At 52.1% G+C, this 16,705-nt stretch overlaps 1 protein-coding gene across 1 annotated transcript in view; it reads right to left on the minus strand.

The window, feature by feature from the left end:
• Positions 1 to 16,705, minus strand: part of CACNA1G (calcium voltage-gated channel subunit alpha1 G) — a 149,667-nt gene that overhangs the window by 77,419 nt on the left and 55,543 nt on the right. Inside the window, exons 4-10 of the mRNA XM_050908465.1 lie at positions 13,154 to 13,251; positions 10,852 to 11,011; positions 8,707 to 8,998; positions 8,092 to 8,184; positions 5,653 to 6,463; positions 5,520 to 5,564; positions 3,755 to 4,119 (exon numbers count right to left, since the gene is read on the minus strand). Coding sequence (XP_050764422.1) covers positions 3,755 to 4,119; positions 5,520 to 5,564; positions 5,653 to 6,463; positions 8,092 to 8,184; positions 8,707 to 8,998; positions 10,852 to 11,011; positions 13,154 to 13,251 — 1,864 coding nt within the window. The remainder of the gene's footprint in view (positions 1 to 3,754; positions 4,120 to 5,519; positions 5,565 to 5,652; positions 6,464 to 8,091; positions 8,185 to 8,706; positions 8,999 to 10,851; positions 11,012 to 13,153; positions 13,252 to 16,705) is intronic.

The raw sequence follows: 16,705 nt of genomic DNA on the forward strand, positions 1-16,705 counted from the left end.
AGCCCTCGCCGAATTCTTTCCCCTGCTGAGGAGTCCAACATCACGCCTTGTACTAAAGCCTTTGCATTTCACTCCAAGGAAGGACTTGGAGAAAATAAAAAAAGCAGCACATTATGGAACACAGTCTGGCTTACAGCCAGGGCTGGGGGGAAAGCAGCACAGAAACCCTCTGGTTTAGCAGCACATTTTACTCGCGCTCTATGGCAGAACAAGCTTTTGCAAAGCCCTAGCCGTTTGAACCCGCAGTGCTGCAGAGTCTCAGCTTCCCTAAGGCGAATCAGTCAATTGGTTCAACAGTGTATTTAAAATCCCCCAGAGTCTACCTTTAAATCACCTTTATATTCCTCTACCCAAAGCTAATAGTTTCTACCTGCATTTTGCTTCATCTCTGTAGAAAAACAAGCTATTTAGCAGTCACATTAATAATCCGCGGCAATCTGGTTGTCATTTCCCTGATGGAAAATTTCACACTGCTGCCCAGCAGCCGCAATGTGGTGAGTGCTATGTGCACCTCAAACCGCTCTGCTTTCCTCCCACTAAACCCAGCAGTCGTGAGAAAGGCAAGAGTCAGAGCTGGACGGGTGGGGAGAGGATGGGCAGAAAACACAGAGTTAAGCGCAGTCAGGTGTACCTGCGGCTCACGTACGTCCAGAAACCGTGTGGAAGCAACCTGATGCTGAGTGAGAAAGTCAGCAAGCTCATGGCAGAAGGAGCTTAGAGGAAACCCGGCTCCTGAACCCCCAGGCATACGATGGTAAAATATTAGTTGACAATGACTTTACTGTGGAAGGTGGTCTATGGAGAGGAGCTTCGGGATGGAAGGTTCTAAGGTAGGAGATGAACTCCTGGGGACACGAACTACCTTTTCTGTGTGCATCCCGCACCCCTGGCCATGGGTGCTCAGTCTGGCCAGGTTGACCTATGGGTAAATGCAAACAGCAAGAGGTGGGGGCCAGTGTTTTCAACACACTCCCAATTTCCACTCATTTTGATGTGCCTTCAAAGAACTACTTTTATCCTAAATAACCCAGCCTGGCCTTCTCTGGTTGATGAGTCTGTTAAGCAAGTGACTGAAAGACTGTTTCAGTCTTCTAGATATCTTCCATGGAGAAAAGCAGGTCCCTCCAGGATGCCTGTCCCAAGGTGAGATGCAAAGCCTCCAGAGGAGCGTACTTTTCTCCCCTGGCTATAATAAGGCCCTCAGCTGACCAGCTCCTGTCATGAATTCCAGGATGCTCTGGCGGTCCCAGAGCTGCTGAATCCCACCCAACACTGCTGGGGACAGAAGGGAGGGCAGAAGCCTTCCTCCTCCCAGAGTAACCACCAGCCCATCCTTCCTCTCACACAGTAGCTGCTAGCATGTCCTCTCCCCTCTGGCAAGGTGCTGGTAAACAACACAAGGCTTTTGACATGGCACCATAAAACATGTCCTGAAAGTATTTATCCTAATATAGCCCAGTGTGCCCAGGGTGGCCTCGTGAAAAGCCCAAGAGGTAAATATTCATTAAATAAGCAGAGAGCTTAATATAGAAAGTCATGGAGTCAAGTACTCTTCAAGCCCCCTCACGTCTTTGCAAACATCAGCCAATGAAGATAAATTTGGCACGGTTGATCACTTGCACTTTTAGGAAAGGCTCTTCTAAAAGAAAAAAATCACGCGTTTCAGTGTTTATAATCTCTGCAGAAAGGCCTGGTCCAGCGTTTCTCCCTTCTAATTCCTGCTCTCATAACTGTCAGATTATGAGACTGCAGACTATAAGCCTCCCGAGTTTACAGAAAAACACCTCTCTGCTCTCTGCCGCCACTTTGAGCAGATGAACTAATAAAAACAAGCTCCGCTATTCCCTCTAAATGCCTGGGAGAAAGGAATCTGGAACAGTAGTAGCTTCAAAATACCGTCAAAGAAAGCAACCACCCACAGCATCTGGAGTCCCCCCACGCTTATCATCTCCCTTCACCTTGTTACCCGAAAACCACCACAAAAATCTGCCTCTTCCCATCCAGCTGCCTGCTGGGACTCAATGCTGGCCGGGGCAGAGGCCAGCACACCACTGCCCTATTTCTCCTGAGCCAAAGAATTAAGGAGCTGTGTTGCCTTTAGGGTGTTTGATGACGGGAGCTTGCTCAGCCACCCATCCCCGGTGGGATGGTCCCCCGGTACATGCACAGTGGGAGCCTACACCAGCATCTCCCAAAGATGCCTCTGATAAAGGGCAACAAGCTTTGACAATCCACCCCTTGGACAGTGGCAGCAAAGACACAGTGGATCTCCTTTCACCTCTCAGCCAAAGGAGGAATGTAACTGTTTATCGGTTTCCTGAGCCACCTCCCCCCAGGTTCTTAGGAGATGATCTTCCCGATATTATTCACTAAAGGTGGAATCATTCAAGCTTCCCCACAGAGCTCCCACCAAGGGCAGCACACGAAGGTGAAACCTGCAGGACTTCAGAGCGCATCGCTGTTTAATGTGTACTGAAAACAACGGCTAGCCAGCCAGACTGTATTAGGACATCAGGGAGAAGGTGCTGGCTGGAAGGGACACATTTAGCACAGCCATGTCTCCCTGGCGTTCGGTCACTGAGGCATTAATGCCACGGGAGGACACAAGAACTTGGAGCCGATCTACAGCCACCACCGCTGCCACTGGGAGCTGTGGGAGAAACGCCTCTGCGTGCAACTGCGAGCAACTCTGCAAACACGAAACGTGCCAGGAAGGGCGAGAAGTAAACAGCCACGACTCGAGATGCAAGGGAGTTCCCAGCAAAGGCTGGCGCTGGGACAGGGTTGGCCATGTCTGTCTGGGAGGGAAGAGGTCTGGTATCCCGGGAGAAGCACCACGCTGGGCTGGCCACTGGGAGCCCTCAAGCATTGGAGGGGTACATAACAAGGTTTTGCAGCATCTCAGCATCCCTGCTAATAAACTCTTCCTTCCAAATCCAAATGAAGCGTGCACCTGCGGCACCAAGCCATCCCATGCCCGTGGCAGGACCGAGGGCACCACGCCAGGCGTGCCGCCAGCAGCAGCCACAAAACCTACGTGAGACCAGACCGCGCCAAAGCCTCTCTAAAAGCAGAGCTCTTGTCATCCTCATGGAGACATTTCAAGAGGAACATGGCAACTCCTTTTCTTAATGACTATATATAGGGAAAAGCTCTGCTAGGTGACAAGTGTGCGAGAGGCTGGAGCAGAGGCAGCCTCTTGCCTGCAAGGACTCAGATAATCGAGCGGAGGAATAGCCAGCGATGAGTCTATTTTGGACTCAGCATGCTGTTGCTGGAGCGTTCACTGGGGAGGCAAAGACATTTGTTACCTCCTCTCCAGGGACTGCAAATTCAATAGACTTCCCTGCCTGCAGCTGCACTGACCCCAGAGCCCGCAGCCGCCGGCAGTGCCGCTAGCATCGCCGGGCTAGCACAAACACAGTGGCAAACGGCTGCTCCCTCTCCTTGGCCCCCGCGCCGCAGAAACCAGCAACGCGTGGTGCTGCCCACATGACGGCGGTCTGGGCACCGTGCTGAGCATCCCTGGTGGGGCTGGGATGCAGGAGCTCACGCAGCCCAGTACCAGCCAGGGTGATCGCTGCCTGCAAGCTGGAAGCAGGCTCAGAGGAGAAAAATCAGGCCTGCTCTGTCCTGGGACACTTCCTACAGCACCCCAATGCCTCTCCCCCCAAACCATCCTGCCAGAGGCCGGATTAGGACCCGTAACACTGCCCGCATCCCCGCTGCCGGGAGCCGCCGGGACAGCACTCACCTGCTCGTGGTACTCGATCCCCATGCTGAGTGTGTTGATGAGAATGGCCACCATGATCCCACGGCCAAAATATTTGCTGTCCACGATCTTCTGGAAGGTCTCACACACCACGTGCCAGAAGGCCAGCACCCGGCTCACTCTCCTGGCTCGGGCTCTGCCCCGCTGCGGGTCCCGCTGGTCGCTGTAGTGGGCATCCTGCGTGAATTCGTAGACACCCTCGCTGTCCGAGTCGGCCGTCTCGTTGTCCGTCAGCTCGGCCTCGCTTGCCAGCACCTTGAGGCAGTAAGGGCAGCTCTCGGGGTTGCAGGAGCCGCCGTCCAGCTTGGTGCAGGGGCTGGAGATCTTGCAGGAGCTTTGGCAGGGACCTGAAATGCCAGCAGGGCAGGGGCAGGGCAGCCCGTCAGCCGGGACAGCAGGGCTGTGGGCGGCCACAGGAGCAACCCCCCATCCCCGTTAGCACCAAACCATTGCCCTTGACAGGACAGGCATTTCCTAGGGGCAAAAGGGCTCCTGCTGGGTTAAAGAGCCCTAGGCAAAACCTGGACTCCCCGAGCGCCTTCTTCCCAGTTAAAAAGCCCTCTTTGCTGCCCCCAGGCAGACACTGCCGCCAGCCTAGGACCCCTTGCCTACCTCTTCATACCTCTGGCCATTATGGCTAGGAGAAAGCAATCAGCTCCCCTGGCCCTGGCAGGCTCCGGGCTGTAATTATTGGGAGCACCACCGCCAGCAGCCTCCTTTCCCGCTCCCACTGTTTGCTGATGCTCTGAAATCACCAGCTTCCCCCTCCACACGCTGCCCTCAACGGCAGCTCCCAGCTGCCAGGTGGCTCCCGGGTGACAACACCAGCAGGATATTCCCCAAAAATCCCACCAGCTGGCTGCAAGGGGAGAGGCTATCTGCAAAGCACGCTCCTGACTCATGCACAGCAGCATGCAGTGGTGCAAATAAAAACCCAGCGCTAAACCAGCTCAGAGCCCAGCTCTGTGTATTTAGTCTCTGGGCAGCTCTGGGCTGGGGGCAGGACTTGGTCTCTTCCCTGCACAGTTCCTGGCTGGGAAGGTCAATGCCACTGCAGTGGGGTGGAAAAGGGATCACTTGGGAAAGCTTGGCCAGAAACGCTTCTTGGAGGCTGAGAGGGTTTGGACTAGACTGGCCCAAGCTCCCAAACCTCAGGATGTGGAGGTGGAAAGAGGATCTTGCGGTGAAGGTATGAAACCCCCGATCCAGGAAAGCTGCATTCAGTGTCTGGCTCTGTTACGGACTTCCTGAGCAAATCACAGATTTTTAATACTCGGCGTCTGCAATTGCCATTGAGCGCTTGTGCAAAGCAGACACTCGATCTCCCCGAGCCTTGTGTGCCACGGGGAGCAGTGCTCAGGGATGTGCTGGGACTCAGATCTGGAAGGTGTCCATCCCCAAGCTCTGCAGCAAGCGGTGGGCAACAGAGCCACCTCCAACCCCTGCGTTTCAGCAAGGAAGGGACGTGGCCATTTGGAAGCAGCCAGGCTGGGCTCCAGCTCTGCTCAGTGTCACCGAGCCCAGTTCTAGCTGATTTTGGGAGTGCAGGGATTTGGGGAGCGTTCCCTGTAATTGCAGAATAAATTGGTTTGGGGGGGGAGATGGGGATGGGAAAGAAAATGGGTTCATTGAAAACATTCATTTCCCTTGGATTCTTGCAAGTATGAAGTCTGGGAGGTTGAAACCTCTCTCCTGGTTTTGGCTATAAGATGCATTTGGTAGGTCAGAAGATTCATGTTGGCCTCACCTGGAAAGCCATCGCCTTTCTCCGTAACGTGGACTGAAAAGAACCCTGCAAAGATTCAGGAAGAGAAAGAAATTAGGTCACAGCTTGTATTTCTGCAAGGCAAGCCCAGACCGACGTCCAGCCCCAGGCTCACCCGTGCTCTGCGTCTCCAGCAGCTTGTGCATGGTGCTGTACGGCCCGGGTGGGATGTTGAGGCTTGTCAAGGTGCTGCTCCCGGCACCGACCGCCGCCTCCCCTAGGTTCTTCTCTTTCAGCATCTCGTGGGAGGTACTGGGGTGCACCGTGGGGTACACCTTGCTGCCCATGATGTTCTTGGGGATCCCCTCTGGGCTCGGCAAGCCGAGGCCCGGCTGTGGGAGGGATGACCGGCAGTGCACCGGCTCGAAGTGGCAGTCGGCATGGTAGATGCTGTGGACGGACTCGGTGTTGCTGGGAGCGGCGCTGGGAGCCCCGTGGGGATTCGATGCCGAGGGGGGGAGCATCAGCCGGTTGGTCCCGTTGTGGAGTGAGCTGGTCTCCACATCGCTGATCTCCGGGCTGGCGCGGGGTGCCCGCAGGTTCCCATTGCCCAGGTGATAGTGGTGGTGGTGGTGGTGATGGTGGTGGATGAGGTGGTGCACGGAGGACCTCTTCCTGCTCCGGCGCTTCCTGGCGTGCCGGTCGGCCCCCGCCTTGCTCGCGGGGCTGGTGAGGAAGCCCATCCTCACGCCCGCCACCCGGTAGACCTCCACGAGCTGCTTGCTGCCTTTACGGGCAATGTAAACCAGGTACTTGAGGAGTTCATCGTAGCAGCTGCCTGGCTCCGAAAAGCTGGCGAGGGTGCTGGCGTTGGACAGGTAGCGTACCCGCTGCTCCTTCATCAGCTGGCTCTCGCGCTGCTTCGTCTCAGAGAACTGCGTTGCTATCACCACCAGGCAGAGGTTGATCATGAAGAAGGAGCCCACCTAAGGGGACAGGAGCCATCAGCCACCTCGGGGTGGCCATGCCCACCCCATAGCCCTGCCTCACCCCACGCCCCGGTGCGAGGAGCGGGGGGCAAACCCCAGCCAGCCCCATCCCCTGCATCACCCAGCGGGGACCACCGGCCGGGACTGCGGAGGGGCTGACTCACCCCCTGAGCCCCTTGCCCAGGGACTCTCACGCCAGCACTCCACGGAGGATGTCAGAGATCAAAGACGAGAGAAGATTATTTTGACAAAAACCTTTTGCTCTTTTAAGATGGTGTTTTTCTCTCTCCGCAGACAGCGGTTGTAATTATCACAATTAGTGGCATTACGATGAATGCACTGAGCCTTCCTGATAGGAGCGTTTTTTCTGGCAGTGTGTGGGCAGCTTGTGAGCAGATCCCTTTCCCCTGCTAACGGGATTTGCAGGTGACTGTTACGCAAGGGCGTCAGCAGTCTGTACCCATAGCTTGGAGATTTTATTTCCAACCAGGGTTTCATGAGGTTCTGCCTTCTGCAGAGCCCAGCCTGGATCACAGAGAATTACTGACGTGCTAACGGGCTATCACACACTGCTAATGTTACTCGCGCGGCATCTGGAAAAGTACTGCTTGCCCTTCCTCTCCGTCATTTCGGGGATGCTGAGAGCAAGGGATTATTTCTTTTTTGGGGAAGCTAATAGATGAACTAGAAAAAGCATCATGGTCTAAATGACCTCCTACCTTCTCATCAGTGTTTGAGTCCTAGTTTGATGAGGGGCAGAAATCCCCACAATGGCCTAATGGACAACGTGCAGCTATTTTGCTGGACTTAGTCCAATTAGACAGCAAGAAAGGGACTCATCTCACTTAGCTACATCTGAGTGAGGCACCTAATGATCCTTTAGAGTCAAGAGAGAAATAGACACATCAAGTCTGCAATGCATCTAATTTATTTTGGATGTCTACCTTCGGAGGAGATGAATCACCCCCTTAAAGCACCTATTTTTCTCCCTTGACGATAACGGGAGTCTAGACAACGAGCTCAGCCAGTCACGGTAGGCAATTCTGCTTGCATAGATGAAGCCCATCATGGAGCCCACCCCACAGAAACTGTTGGCTCCTTTGTGGGTGGTCTTGGATGATGCTGTGAAGCGTGGGTGGGCTGTGGGCAGTAATCTTTTCCCTCCTTTCTTAATGTGCTCTCTGAAGTTTGGGACTGTTTTCCTGAAATGTCCCCTCTGCACCAAGGACCCAGCCAGCTGGGTTCTTCGATATGGGGGAATTTCTGGGCAGCCTCCTCCCCTTCCAGAGCTGAAAACCTGACCGGGGGAAATTCGCCTACTTTTAAACTTAAATTCAAGGTGGCAACTAAGAGAGAGGACCTTGGAGCACAAGGAGAAGTAGTAGAAGCAGCAGCAACAGAAGTGTATCTACCATAGCTTAAGCACATGTTTCTTTCCTTCCTTCATGTTTGCAGAAAAATGCAGCTGCAATGCAATGCCATATTGAAGCTGCGTGTCTTCCAGCAGGCTGGTTTCTACCTCAGCTTTTCTATTCACTATATTATCTGCCCTGTTCCTCTGGGTCACTCCACTCTGCTCTCTCCAAATGCCAGGAGGACCCCCATCTTCCCCTAAGGCCACTCACAATGATCAGGAGGATGAAGTAGATGAAATTGTAGAAGGAGTGTGCATCCATGACAAAGTACATGATGTCCACCCAGCCTTCCAGTGTGATGACCTGGTGGAGATAGGAAGGGAAAACAAACCCGTCAAGGCTCCGTTACAACATCAAGTGCACAAGCAACGTTCCTCCTGGCTGGGTCATTTCTGACACCCCATAGCTGCTATTGGTGCAGCACAAGACACTGGGGAGCCAAATCCTGCTCCTACCCATGCCACTAGCCACATTACCAGCTGCCCAGGCTGAATCCAGCCCTTCTTTTCCAGCTGGACCTAAGGCCCACTACTGCATTTTGCAGAGGGAAGAGCAGTCTCTAGGCTCTGCTCCGCATCAGGATGGTCTTACTGCACACACACAGGGTTTGGAGACCGGGGTTTTGTCCATGCACGTGAGATGGAAGCATCATCAAAGCAGGCATCAAATTGTATCCCTGACATTTTGAGCACCCGTGCACTACAATGTAAGTGCTTGCTGGTGCAAAATAGCCCCCAGCAGTGCGCTTACGCAGCCCTTGGGAACATGTTGGGGGGCACGACTGGCTGTTTGCCCACCTGGTGACAGTTTGCAGACAGGGCTCACCTGAAATATTGCAATCCAGGCGTAGCCAATGTTATCGAAGTTGATGGCTCCCTTGAAGGGGTTGTGCTCCCCGGCGGAGCAGTTGGTGTAATACTGGTTCCAGTTGACACAGGACGTGTTGGTGGTGTCGTTGTAGGAATAATAATCCAGGGTGCACTCGAGACCCTCTTCCCTCCGCGTTGGGATACTCCGGCAGTAGCGCATCCCGTTCTCCCGGGGCTGGGAGCAGATGAAAGGGTTCTCGTCTTCGTTCTCTGTCTGGTAATATCGCTCCAAATCCACCGTGTAGGGGCTGAAAGAGTCCAGACAGGGCTGGGGTTTGCACACCAATTGCAGGCAATCTGGGCAAGGTAACAACTGTACCAGTAAAGTCTGACATCTGTTATTCTGGATCTTAAAGCTTGTTTTTTAAAAGGGATCCCACTGGACTTTCTGCAGCCCCACTTGGTGAGATGATGTCCCTAACTGGGTTTTCGGAAACTGAGGCAGTGCACTTGGCCACTCAGCAACCCCTCTGACGACGTTATTAAGAGTCACTCCATCTGGAAGTGCTCTGGCTTGGACTTTAGGGGACTAAGAGCAGGATTCAGCCCAGCAGGGCTTCTCTGAAATGTCTTTGCTGCAGTAAGATGGAAATCAGTCAGTTTAAGCTCCTATATCTCCTGTCCTCCTGGAGATGCTGAGAATTGCTTGGGGAGACTCTACGTACAAGGACCTCCCAAGCTTCCTAAAAATCAGAGACAGGGCCTTCATCTGCATTTCACAGTGCCTGTTCAGCCCATAGATAAGCTCTAAATTCCCTTTGAGGGTGGCCTTACCACAGCAAACCAGGCAAAAACACTCTTCAGGGAGATGAAACAACCTGTGGCCAGCCAGAAACTGGCTTCTTGCTCTGCACACAGCTATCTCCTTAATGCTGCCAGGACTCCCACTAAAGCTTGCAAAGATATTTTTAAGCCTAGTTCAGCCCGGTTAATTCCTGCAGAATTGCCTTTAATACCCTTCAAAGCTTATCTAAACCCCTGGAATTCTGGCTCAATTAAACAGCACCCAAACCTGTGGCTCTATTGGATTTACTCAGTGGTGAAGCAGTCCCTCTGCTCTGCTGCCATTTACTTAAGAGGGACGTGCCCTAGTAATGACTCTCCCAACTGCCCTTTGAGGCTCTGACCTAAAAGAGGGGTGGCAGTTGATTAAGACATGCGTGGGAGAGGATACAAGGTGCATCGTGCCAGCTCCAGATCCGAGAGCCAGCCTAGCCACAGCAGCATCGTCACGATCCTGCTGTGTGCAAGAGAGAGGCTTTGGGCTTGCAGGACTTCTCCATCCAGGTGTAGATCTAGCCGGATCAGCTCCGGGGATTCAGCATTTGGAAGTGATCCACTGAAAGGTGACAGGGGTGCCAGAGCTTAGCAGAGCAGCCATCATGGGCTTGCAGTCACCTGCCCTTCTCCTAGCATTCGGAGAGAGGGAGGTGGTGGAAAAAAGCAGGTAGGCAGGAGAACAGGTCTGAAAGAGGCTGACAGCTACCAGATATTTCAACCACTGTTCAAACGTTCCTACCTCTGGCAAGCTGGCTGGCCAGGAAACTGGGTGCTACAAAACCCCATTTGATCACAATAATCCTCAAAATCCAGGGATCTGTGAAATTTAACACTTTGGGACAGGAACTGTCTCTTGCTCTGAGACTGAAAAGGATCTAGCATCACAAAATGTATGGTAGCTCCATCAGCTTTCCCTGGCGTTTAGGTGGGACTACAAATGCTATACCAATAAACACTACCAGCTGCTGAACGGGATTCAGACCTCAATGTCTTGACAAATGCAGAAAAGGTCACGCGTTAATGATATGCTGAATTTAGAAAGCCTGAACTCTTATTCTCAGGGTTTTTGGAGGCTCTTATCAATCAGAGAGGTTCCTAAGTGCCGGCTGAGGGTTAAGGACAGCCCTGCAGGACTCGAATGGCAAATTGTCACAGCTCGCTCTGTTCCAGCTGTGTGTGCCTGAGCAGGAGTTGTGGTGGCATTTAGGAGCAGGGGGCATTTACAGAAGACCAGGGCTTTTTAATGGAGGATATCCTTGTCTCCTGGAAGGACAGACTCGCCCAAGCTGGAGAGACACTTCTGCTGCCCATGCAGACTCACATGCTGAAGTTCTCGGGGAGGAAGCAGCGGTTCCTGAGCAAACCTGCCCACAGCTGGACTCCCACGATGCCGAAGATGAAGAAGACAAAGAAGCAGAGGAGGAGGACGTTCCCCAGCATGGGCAGCGTGTCCAAAAGAAGTGTCACCAGGATGCGCATACCTGAGGCGAAGAGGAAAAGTCCAAGCTGAAGTTTCTTATTCCAGCTATGTCATCCTGACCGTTTCCTTCCCATCCATACTTTTCCTTCCACTGACAGCCACTGCCTTCCCAACCGCTGTCCTTGTCACCCACACATGGCTTGCAAACTCCTGCAGCTCCCCAGTCCCCTCTGGTTTCCCCCAAAAGCCCCTGGGATACCCTCCTTTCATCTGTGCCCTGCTCCTGGGTGCATGACCTACCTTCCCTTCTCCTCTCCCTCCCTTCACTCCCCATCTCAAGTCCTCTTCTCCTTCTCCTCCTAAAGTTTTCTAGCAATTACAAGTCTCATTTCTTCCCTGAGACCAAACTCTGACGTTCTCCCTTGCTCAGTCGTATTTTTTTCCCCACTCAGTATATATTAAAATTCCCTTCCCTCTCTAATTCCCTTCATCTACCCTAAATCCCTTCTCTTCCTTAAAATACAGGACTCTCTCTGGCAGTTAATTCTCACGAGTTCAGGAACAGCCAGTTCTGTAACAAAGACAAATTGATGGTGACTTCAACTTGACATTTACACAAAAAAAAATTGATTTCATCTGACGTCTCTGTAATATTCTGCTCATCTCTTGCTCTCCTTCTTTCCCCGTCTTCTGCATTCTCTCACTCGCTTATATTGATTTTCATTTAACGAAAGCTTTACTGTTGCACCCTTTACTTTGATACTTCAAGAAGACTTTTTTCTCTCTTCCTGATGCTGTCACCTCCTCTATCAGGGTTTTTCTTCTACTCCTCTGCTGGGGAACAACCACCTTGCGTCAACTCCTAATTAACTGAAATGACTTTCTGTGGTTACTGCATTTATCATGATACAAAACTCTCTTTTTTCTTTTCCCACCTAACATTTCTATCCTATTGTAACTACATTGCAGAGAAGCCAAGATAAATTACCTGGGATTTCAAAATACATTAAGTGAATTACATCCCCAGTTAGACAGTCGTGGATAAATTCAGCCATCCATCAGTTCAGCAGTGGGGATAAAAAAACCATTGCAAACAGGATTCTGAAGCTACCGTAATGATTGAAACAGCAGCAGCAGCAGCAAAGCCAGATTAAGTTCAAGAGTCAGGACCAGAAAAAAAAATAGAGCCCAGGCACCTCCAGCATCGGCAGACAGAACTGAAGCTGATTAGTTCTCGTCAAGGCATTGGGCTGGTTCAGACAGGGGAGTTCGGACTTGGATTTAATTTGGCTAAAACAATGCTGGATTCGATACCCAGGATTGTAGGACCAGGAAAACAACGTTTCTGATGCAGTTGTACTTACGTGTAACACACCGATCCGTACAGCGTCCGAGAGGGACGGAGCTCAGCGCCTCTCGCAGCGCTCTGGGCTTTGCCCAGCGCGGCGCAGCAGGAACGGCTCCCTGGGCAGTTTGGTTGGGTGTGCGATGGCCAATGCCTCTCCGAGCACAGGGCTGGGCTCCTGTCGCCTGCTGCCATGCAGGAGCAGGCAATGCCACCCACTGCTGTTCAAGGGGGGTCTCAGATCCTCATGCATGACCTGATCAACCAGGACTGAATAGCCACCTCCCATCCCACCCAGGCTTGCTTTGCAGATGTTGGGGGTTTTGGCTGTATGGACCACCTCTGGGGAGAAGAGCGAGGGGTGCTCCAAGAGGAGGCTCCTCAGTACCTCCCGGGGGGCTGTCTCCAGGCACGACAAGATTTCCTCACCCCAGTTTCTCCAGGAAGGGATGGGGTAGCACAGGGAGGGTGGGAGCAGCACGGCTCAGACCCCTCTGCCCGTGCTGCTTGGCAAAGGCTGTTGGCTCAGTCAGCCCCTATCACCTGCATCCCTTCACCTTAGCAGCCTCCTAAGACCCTCTTCAGATGAGAAAGAAAGGTGTCTGAAGACAGTCCTGGATATCTTATTGACTGGTGGCTCATCTCTGATGCCACAGGTGTCAAAACAAATATTATTTAAAGTATGAGAGTGACAGGCACTGGAAATCAGAGAGTGGTGGTAGGACCTAGCGCTGCCAGGCTTGGGTGAACGTTTGAGCTGCCATGCAAGATGGGAAGCATCTATGTTTGCTCTTCCATCTTTGGGGCACAGATACAGAGAACTTGCATCAACTGGGAGGTCATAAGGATCTGACTTACTGGGGACCCTGTTAATGGCCCTGAGCGGCCGCAGGACGCGGACAGTGCGGACCGCTGAGAAGCTGACGTTCTGCAGGTCCAGGGAATACTCCAGCATCCTGTGAAAGACACGAACGCGGAGGAGCGTCAAGGATCTTCTGGAGAAATGTTAGATTATCAAACATTATAAATCAAACATTATATGCCAACCGCTCACAGAGGGACTTGTTACTGCATCTCTCCCATCAGGAAAGTTTGCCAGAGGAATTAATTAAGGGTTGTTTGCGTAGCAGAATAAAGTCAATGAGTGAGAATGTGATACACCAGCTCACACAGCCACAGATCTTCTCTCTCTCTCTCTCATCTGCTTTGGTTACTGTTTTTGCACAGGTCCAGGGCAGACGCTTCTGAAAGTCCCTGCACACTCCAGGGGGGCAATTTCCAGACACAGCCCTGTTTTTAACAACAATTGTACAGATACTCTAATGAATCTGGGTTCACCATGCTGAGCACCATCAGAAGCCTGAAAAGAAGAGATGAGCATCACCGGGTGCAGACCCTTTCTGTGGGGCACAGGAGGTGTGCAGCACAGGACACCGAGCCATGCTAGCTCTACCCAGCAGAGATCGTTGGCAGGTGGGACTCAGGTGGACGGGCAAGCACACAAATCAAAACTGATGACACTTGTAGATAACAAATGGGGCAAGCATGGACTAAGGAACCTCCCAGTGCTCCTACGCTGTGCCTCATGGGGTTGTTTCACAGCTCAGAACGCTGAGGTGCAACCTTCACATAACAGTCTGAGGATGCACTTGGACTGCTGCAAGTCCCTGGGGTCCCCCAGCACCGTCTCGCTCTGCTCATGGCACCTTTGCTCAAGCACAGGGGGGCCATCAGTCACGTCACCGCCAGGACTTTGCTCTCCAGCCGTGGGAAAACACAAGAGCTCTGCCCAAAAGCATTCTTGAAGAGGCAGAGCCAGGCAAAGGCAAGGAAGAGGATCACGAGGCTCCCCGCACAGCCAGGCTCCTGCTGCCACAGGCAACCACAGGATATTAATCTCTTCCGAAAATCATCAAGTTCCATCTCAAAGCTAGTTGGGTGGTTCCCTCCCTCCAACTTTGATGGTTAGAAGCCTAACTTCCAGCCTGAATTTATTCAGGACAAGCTCATATCCATTTGTTCTTATGGCAGCGCTGTCTTTTAAGTAGCTTCTATAGCTGTTCTTTGTCCCTGGTGTTTACCCACCCAATGTATTTACAGAGGACAAATCACATCTCCTCTCAGCCTTGATTTTGCAAAGCCAAACAAACCAAGCTCTTCCAGCCCCATCTTGCAGACAGACTCTCTGCTTCCCAGCCACAACCTTTCTCCACGCCTGCCCTGGCCTGAATTAATCTTACCTGATTAGACATCAAGCTTCTGGAGAAGGCTTTGCTGGCGCCTTGCACAAAGGCATCAGCGCTGCCCCCTCCCTCCCTGCTGGAAATCCCACAGGATTCATCAGTGCTGTGTTAGCTGTGTTAGCAGAGCTGGAGGTTTCTGCTCTTGCCGTGATCAGCCAAACCCACTCTCCTCCCTGCCGGCCATCAGCAGGTGAAGAGCACCCGGGGTGGAGAAGACTTTCTCTTTCTAGCCCCCAAATACACGACTCCACACCTGATGCAGTAACACTTTATCCCATTTCTCTTGATAGGCTCTAATGAGGATGATGATTGAACCATATCTAAGATCAAAATAACCTCAACATATTCCTCTGTATTTAGCTGACACCCACAGCAGTGGGGTAGTCCCAGAAGATGAATGTTGGACAGGCACACATGGATGCTAGGAGTTCGTTCGCATCCTCTGACCACAGAGGAAGGCAGCGTGTCCACGAAAGCCCACCTGGCCCCAGTGACAAAACCAGCCCCTTCCTTGGTGTGCAGGACTCACCGCATTGGGTGAGCTTTGGTTAAGGTAAGGAGAAGGGCAACAATTTCCCTGGGCTTTAATGGTTCTCAAGTTTCACTCGCTGTTTGAAAAGAAGATTTTTGTGTGGTTTGCAGGATTCAGGTAAAAAGCCCATGTCAAACATAAAGCTTTTCTTTCATCCATTATTAAAACAGAGGCTACCAGCAAAATTCAGAGCAGCATATGGTTATTTGCACCAAGACAAATCATTTTCTGATTAATGACAGCTCTAGACTCACTTCCAGAGATGGGTGTGCTTGTAAGCTGCAAAGGGCATATTGTAAAATGCATTTTGATTTAACATATTAAAGAACAATTATAATGCCAAATTTAAAAAACCAACCAAACAACCTAGTAGCTTGAGCAAACGCTTGAACACCAAGACCAAGAGCAGGTAGGTGCTCTCCTACCTCTGCTGCCAGACACTGGTGCCAGCGCTGGCGTTACAGCACCGCAAGCTCAGCCCCAGACCTAGACTACAGGATCCACACATGGCTGATAACTAACAGCTCAAGAGCCTTGAGAGAACCCAGTATTGGGGAAGAAAAATGTGGGTAAAAATCAGTCACTAAAGAGCAAGTCCAACGAGAATCCCACCGCTTCCCAGCTCTAAGGTCACTTCCCAAGGCAAGGGGATGCATGGGAGGAATCAATCCACGTCCCTGGCAAGGGAAGATACCCAGGGAGAGCGAATGTCAGGATGTCACCAACTGGCGAGGTGACAGGTGCATTTACCAGCATATATAACATTTACACATTGAAAATCTGCAGTGTAAAAAGCCCCCGATGAAGCTTCAACTCAAATGTCATTTCTGTTCAAATGGGAAAGCGCGATGCCTGTCAGCGCCTCTGCCACGGACGCGGGTGCCCAGCCAAGTTAAAAGCTCAGAAAAATACTCAGCGTTAAATAGGATGGATTCATAGCAAATGCTGAGACTCGTCAGAGTGATCAGCAACCCCCAATCGCTGGAGTTATTCAGAAGGAAAGCGGAAATATTTAGGACTTTCTAAGAATAAAAGCAGAGCATCTGCAAAGCCAGACGTACAACGGGCTGGTGGTGGGATGCAGAGAGAGAGCTGATGCAAACCTTTGGCAAACACTCCTCCGAGAAGGAATACTCCCGGGACTCAGCAGACAGACACAAGGGATGGCTCAGTACGGACTGGGCAGCTGAAATTCATTCCTGTTCTGCCTGGAGATAGCGAGACTCGGAGCATGCCGGGGTTTCTTTCATATAAAACCCAAAGCATTGGGAAGGATCTCGTAAGCGCAGTGTCAGGCAGCACCCCTGCCTGCGGTGAAGGGCTTGCAGAAGTGATGCTCAGGAACATCACAGGAGGGATTGAAGGGGCTCTTCTCACCCAGCGAGCCTCTAACAGAGCACAGAAATGCCGGCAAAGCCCTTCCCACACCTATCCAGCTTCGCCTCTCCGACCCACCCTGCTCTCAGCCCCGGCTCCGCTCCCATCCCCGGGATCAGTCCTGCTCAGGAAGCAGAAGGTGGTGTGAAGACCCATCAGAGTCGTGGAGTTTGTGCTGAGGGTGCTTTCTGAGGAAAACTTGAACTCTCCCCGTTCACAGCTGGGTGCTGGAGATGCTGTACAGCCAGGGGATGTGAC

Source organism: Gymnogyps californianus, chromosome 19 (genome assembly GCF_018139145.2).
Source record: "Gymnogyps californianus isolate 813 chromosome 19, ASM1813914v2, whole genome shotgun sequence".
Lineage (NCBI taxonomy): Eukaryota > Metazoa > Chordata > Aves > Accipitriformes > Cathartidae > Gymnogyps > Gymnogyps californianus.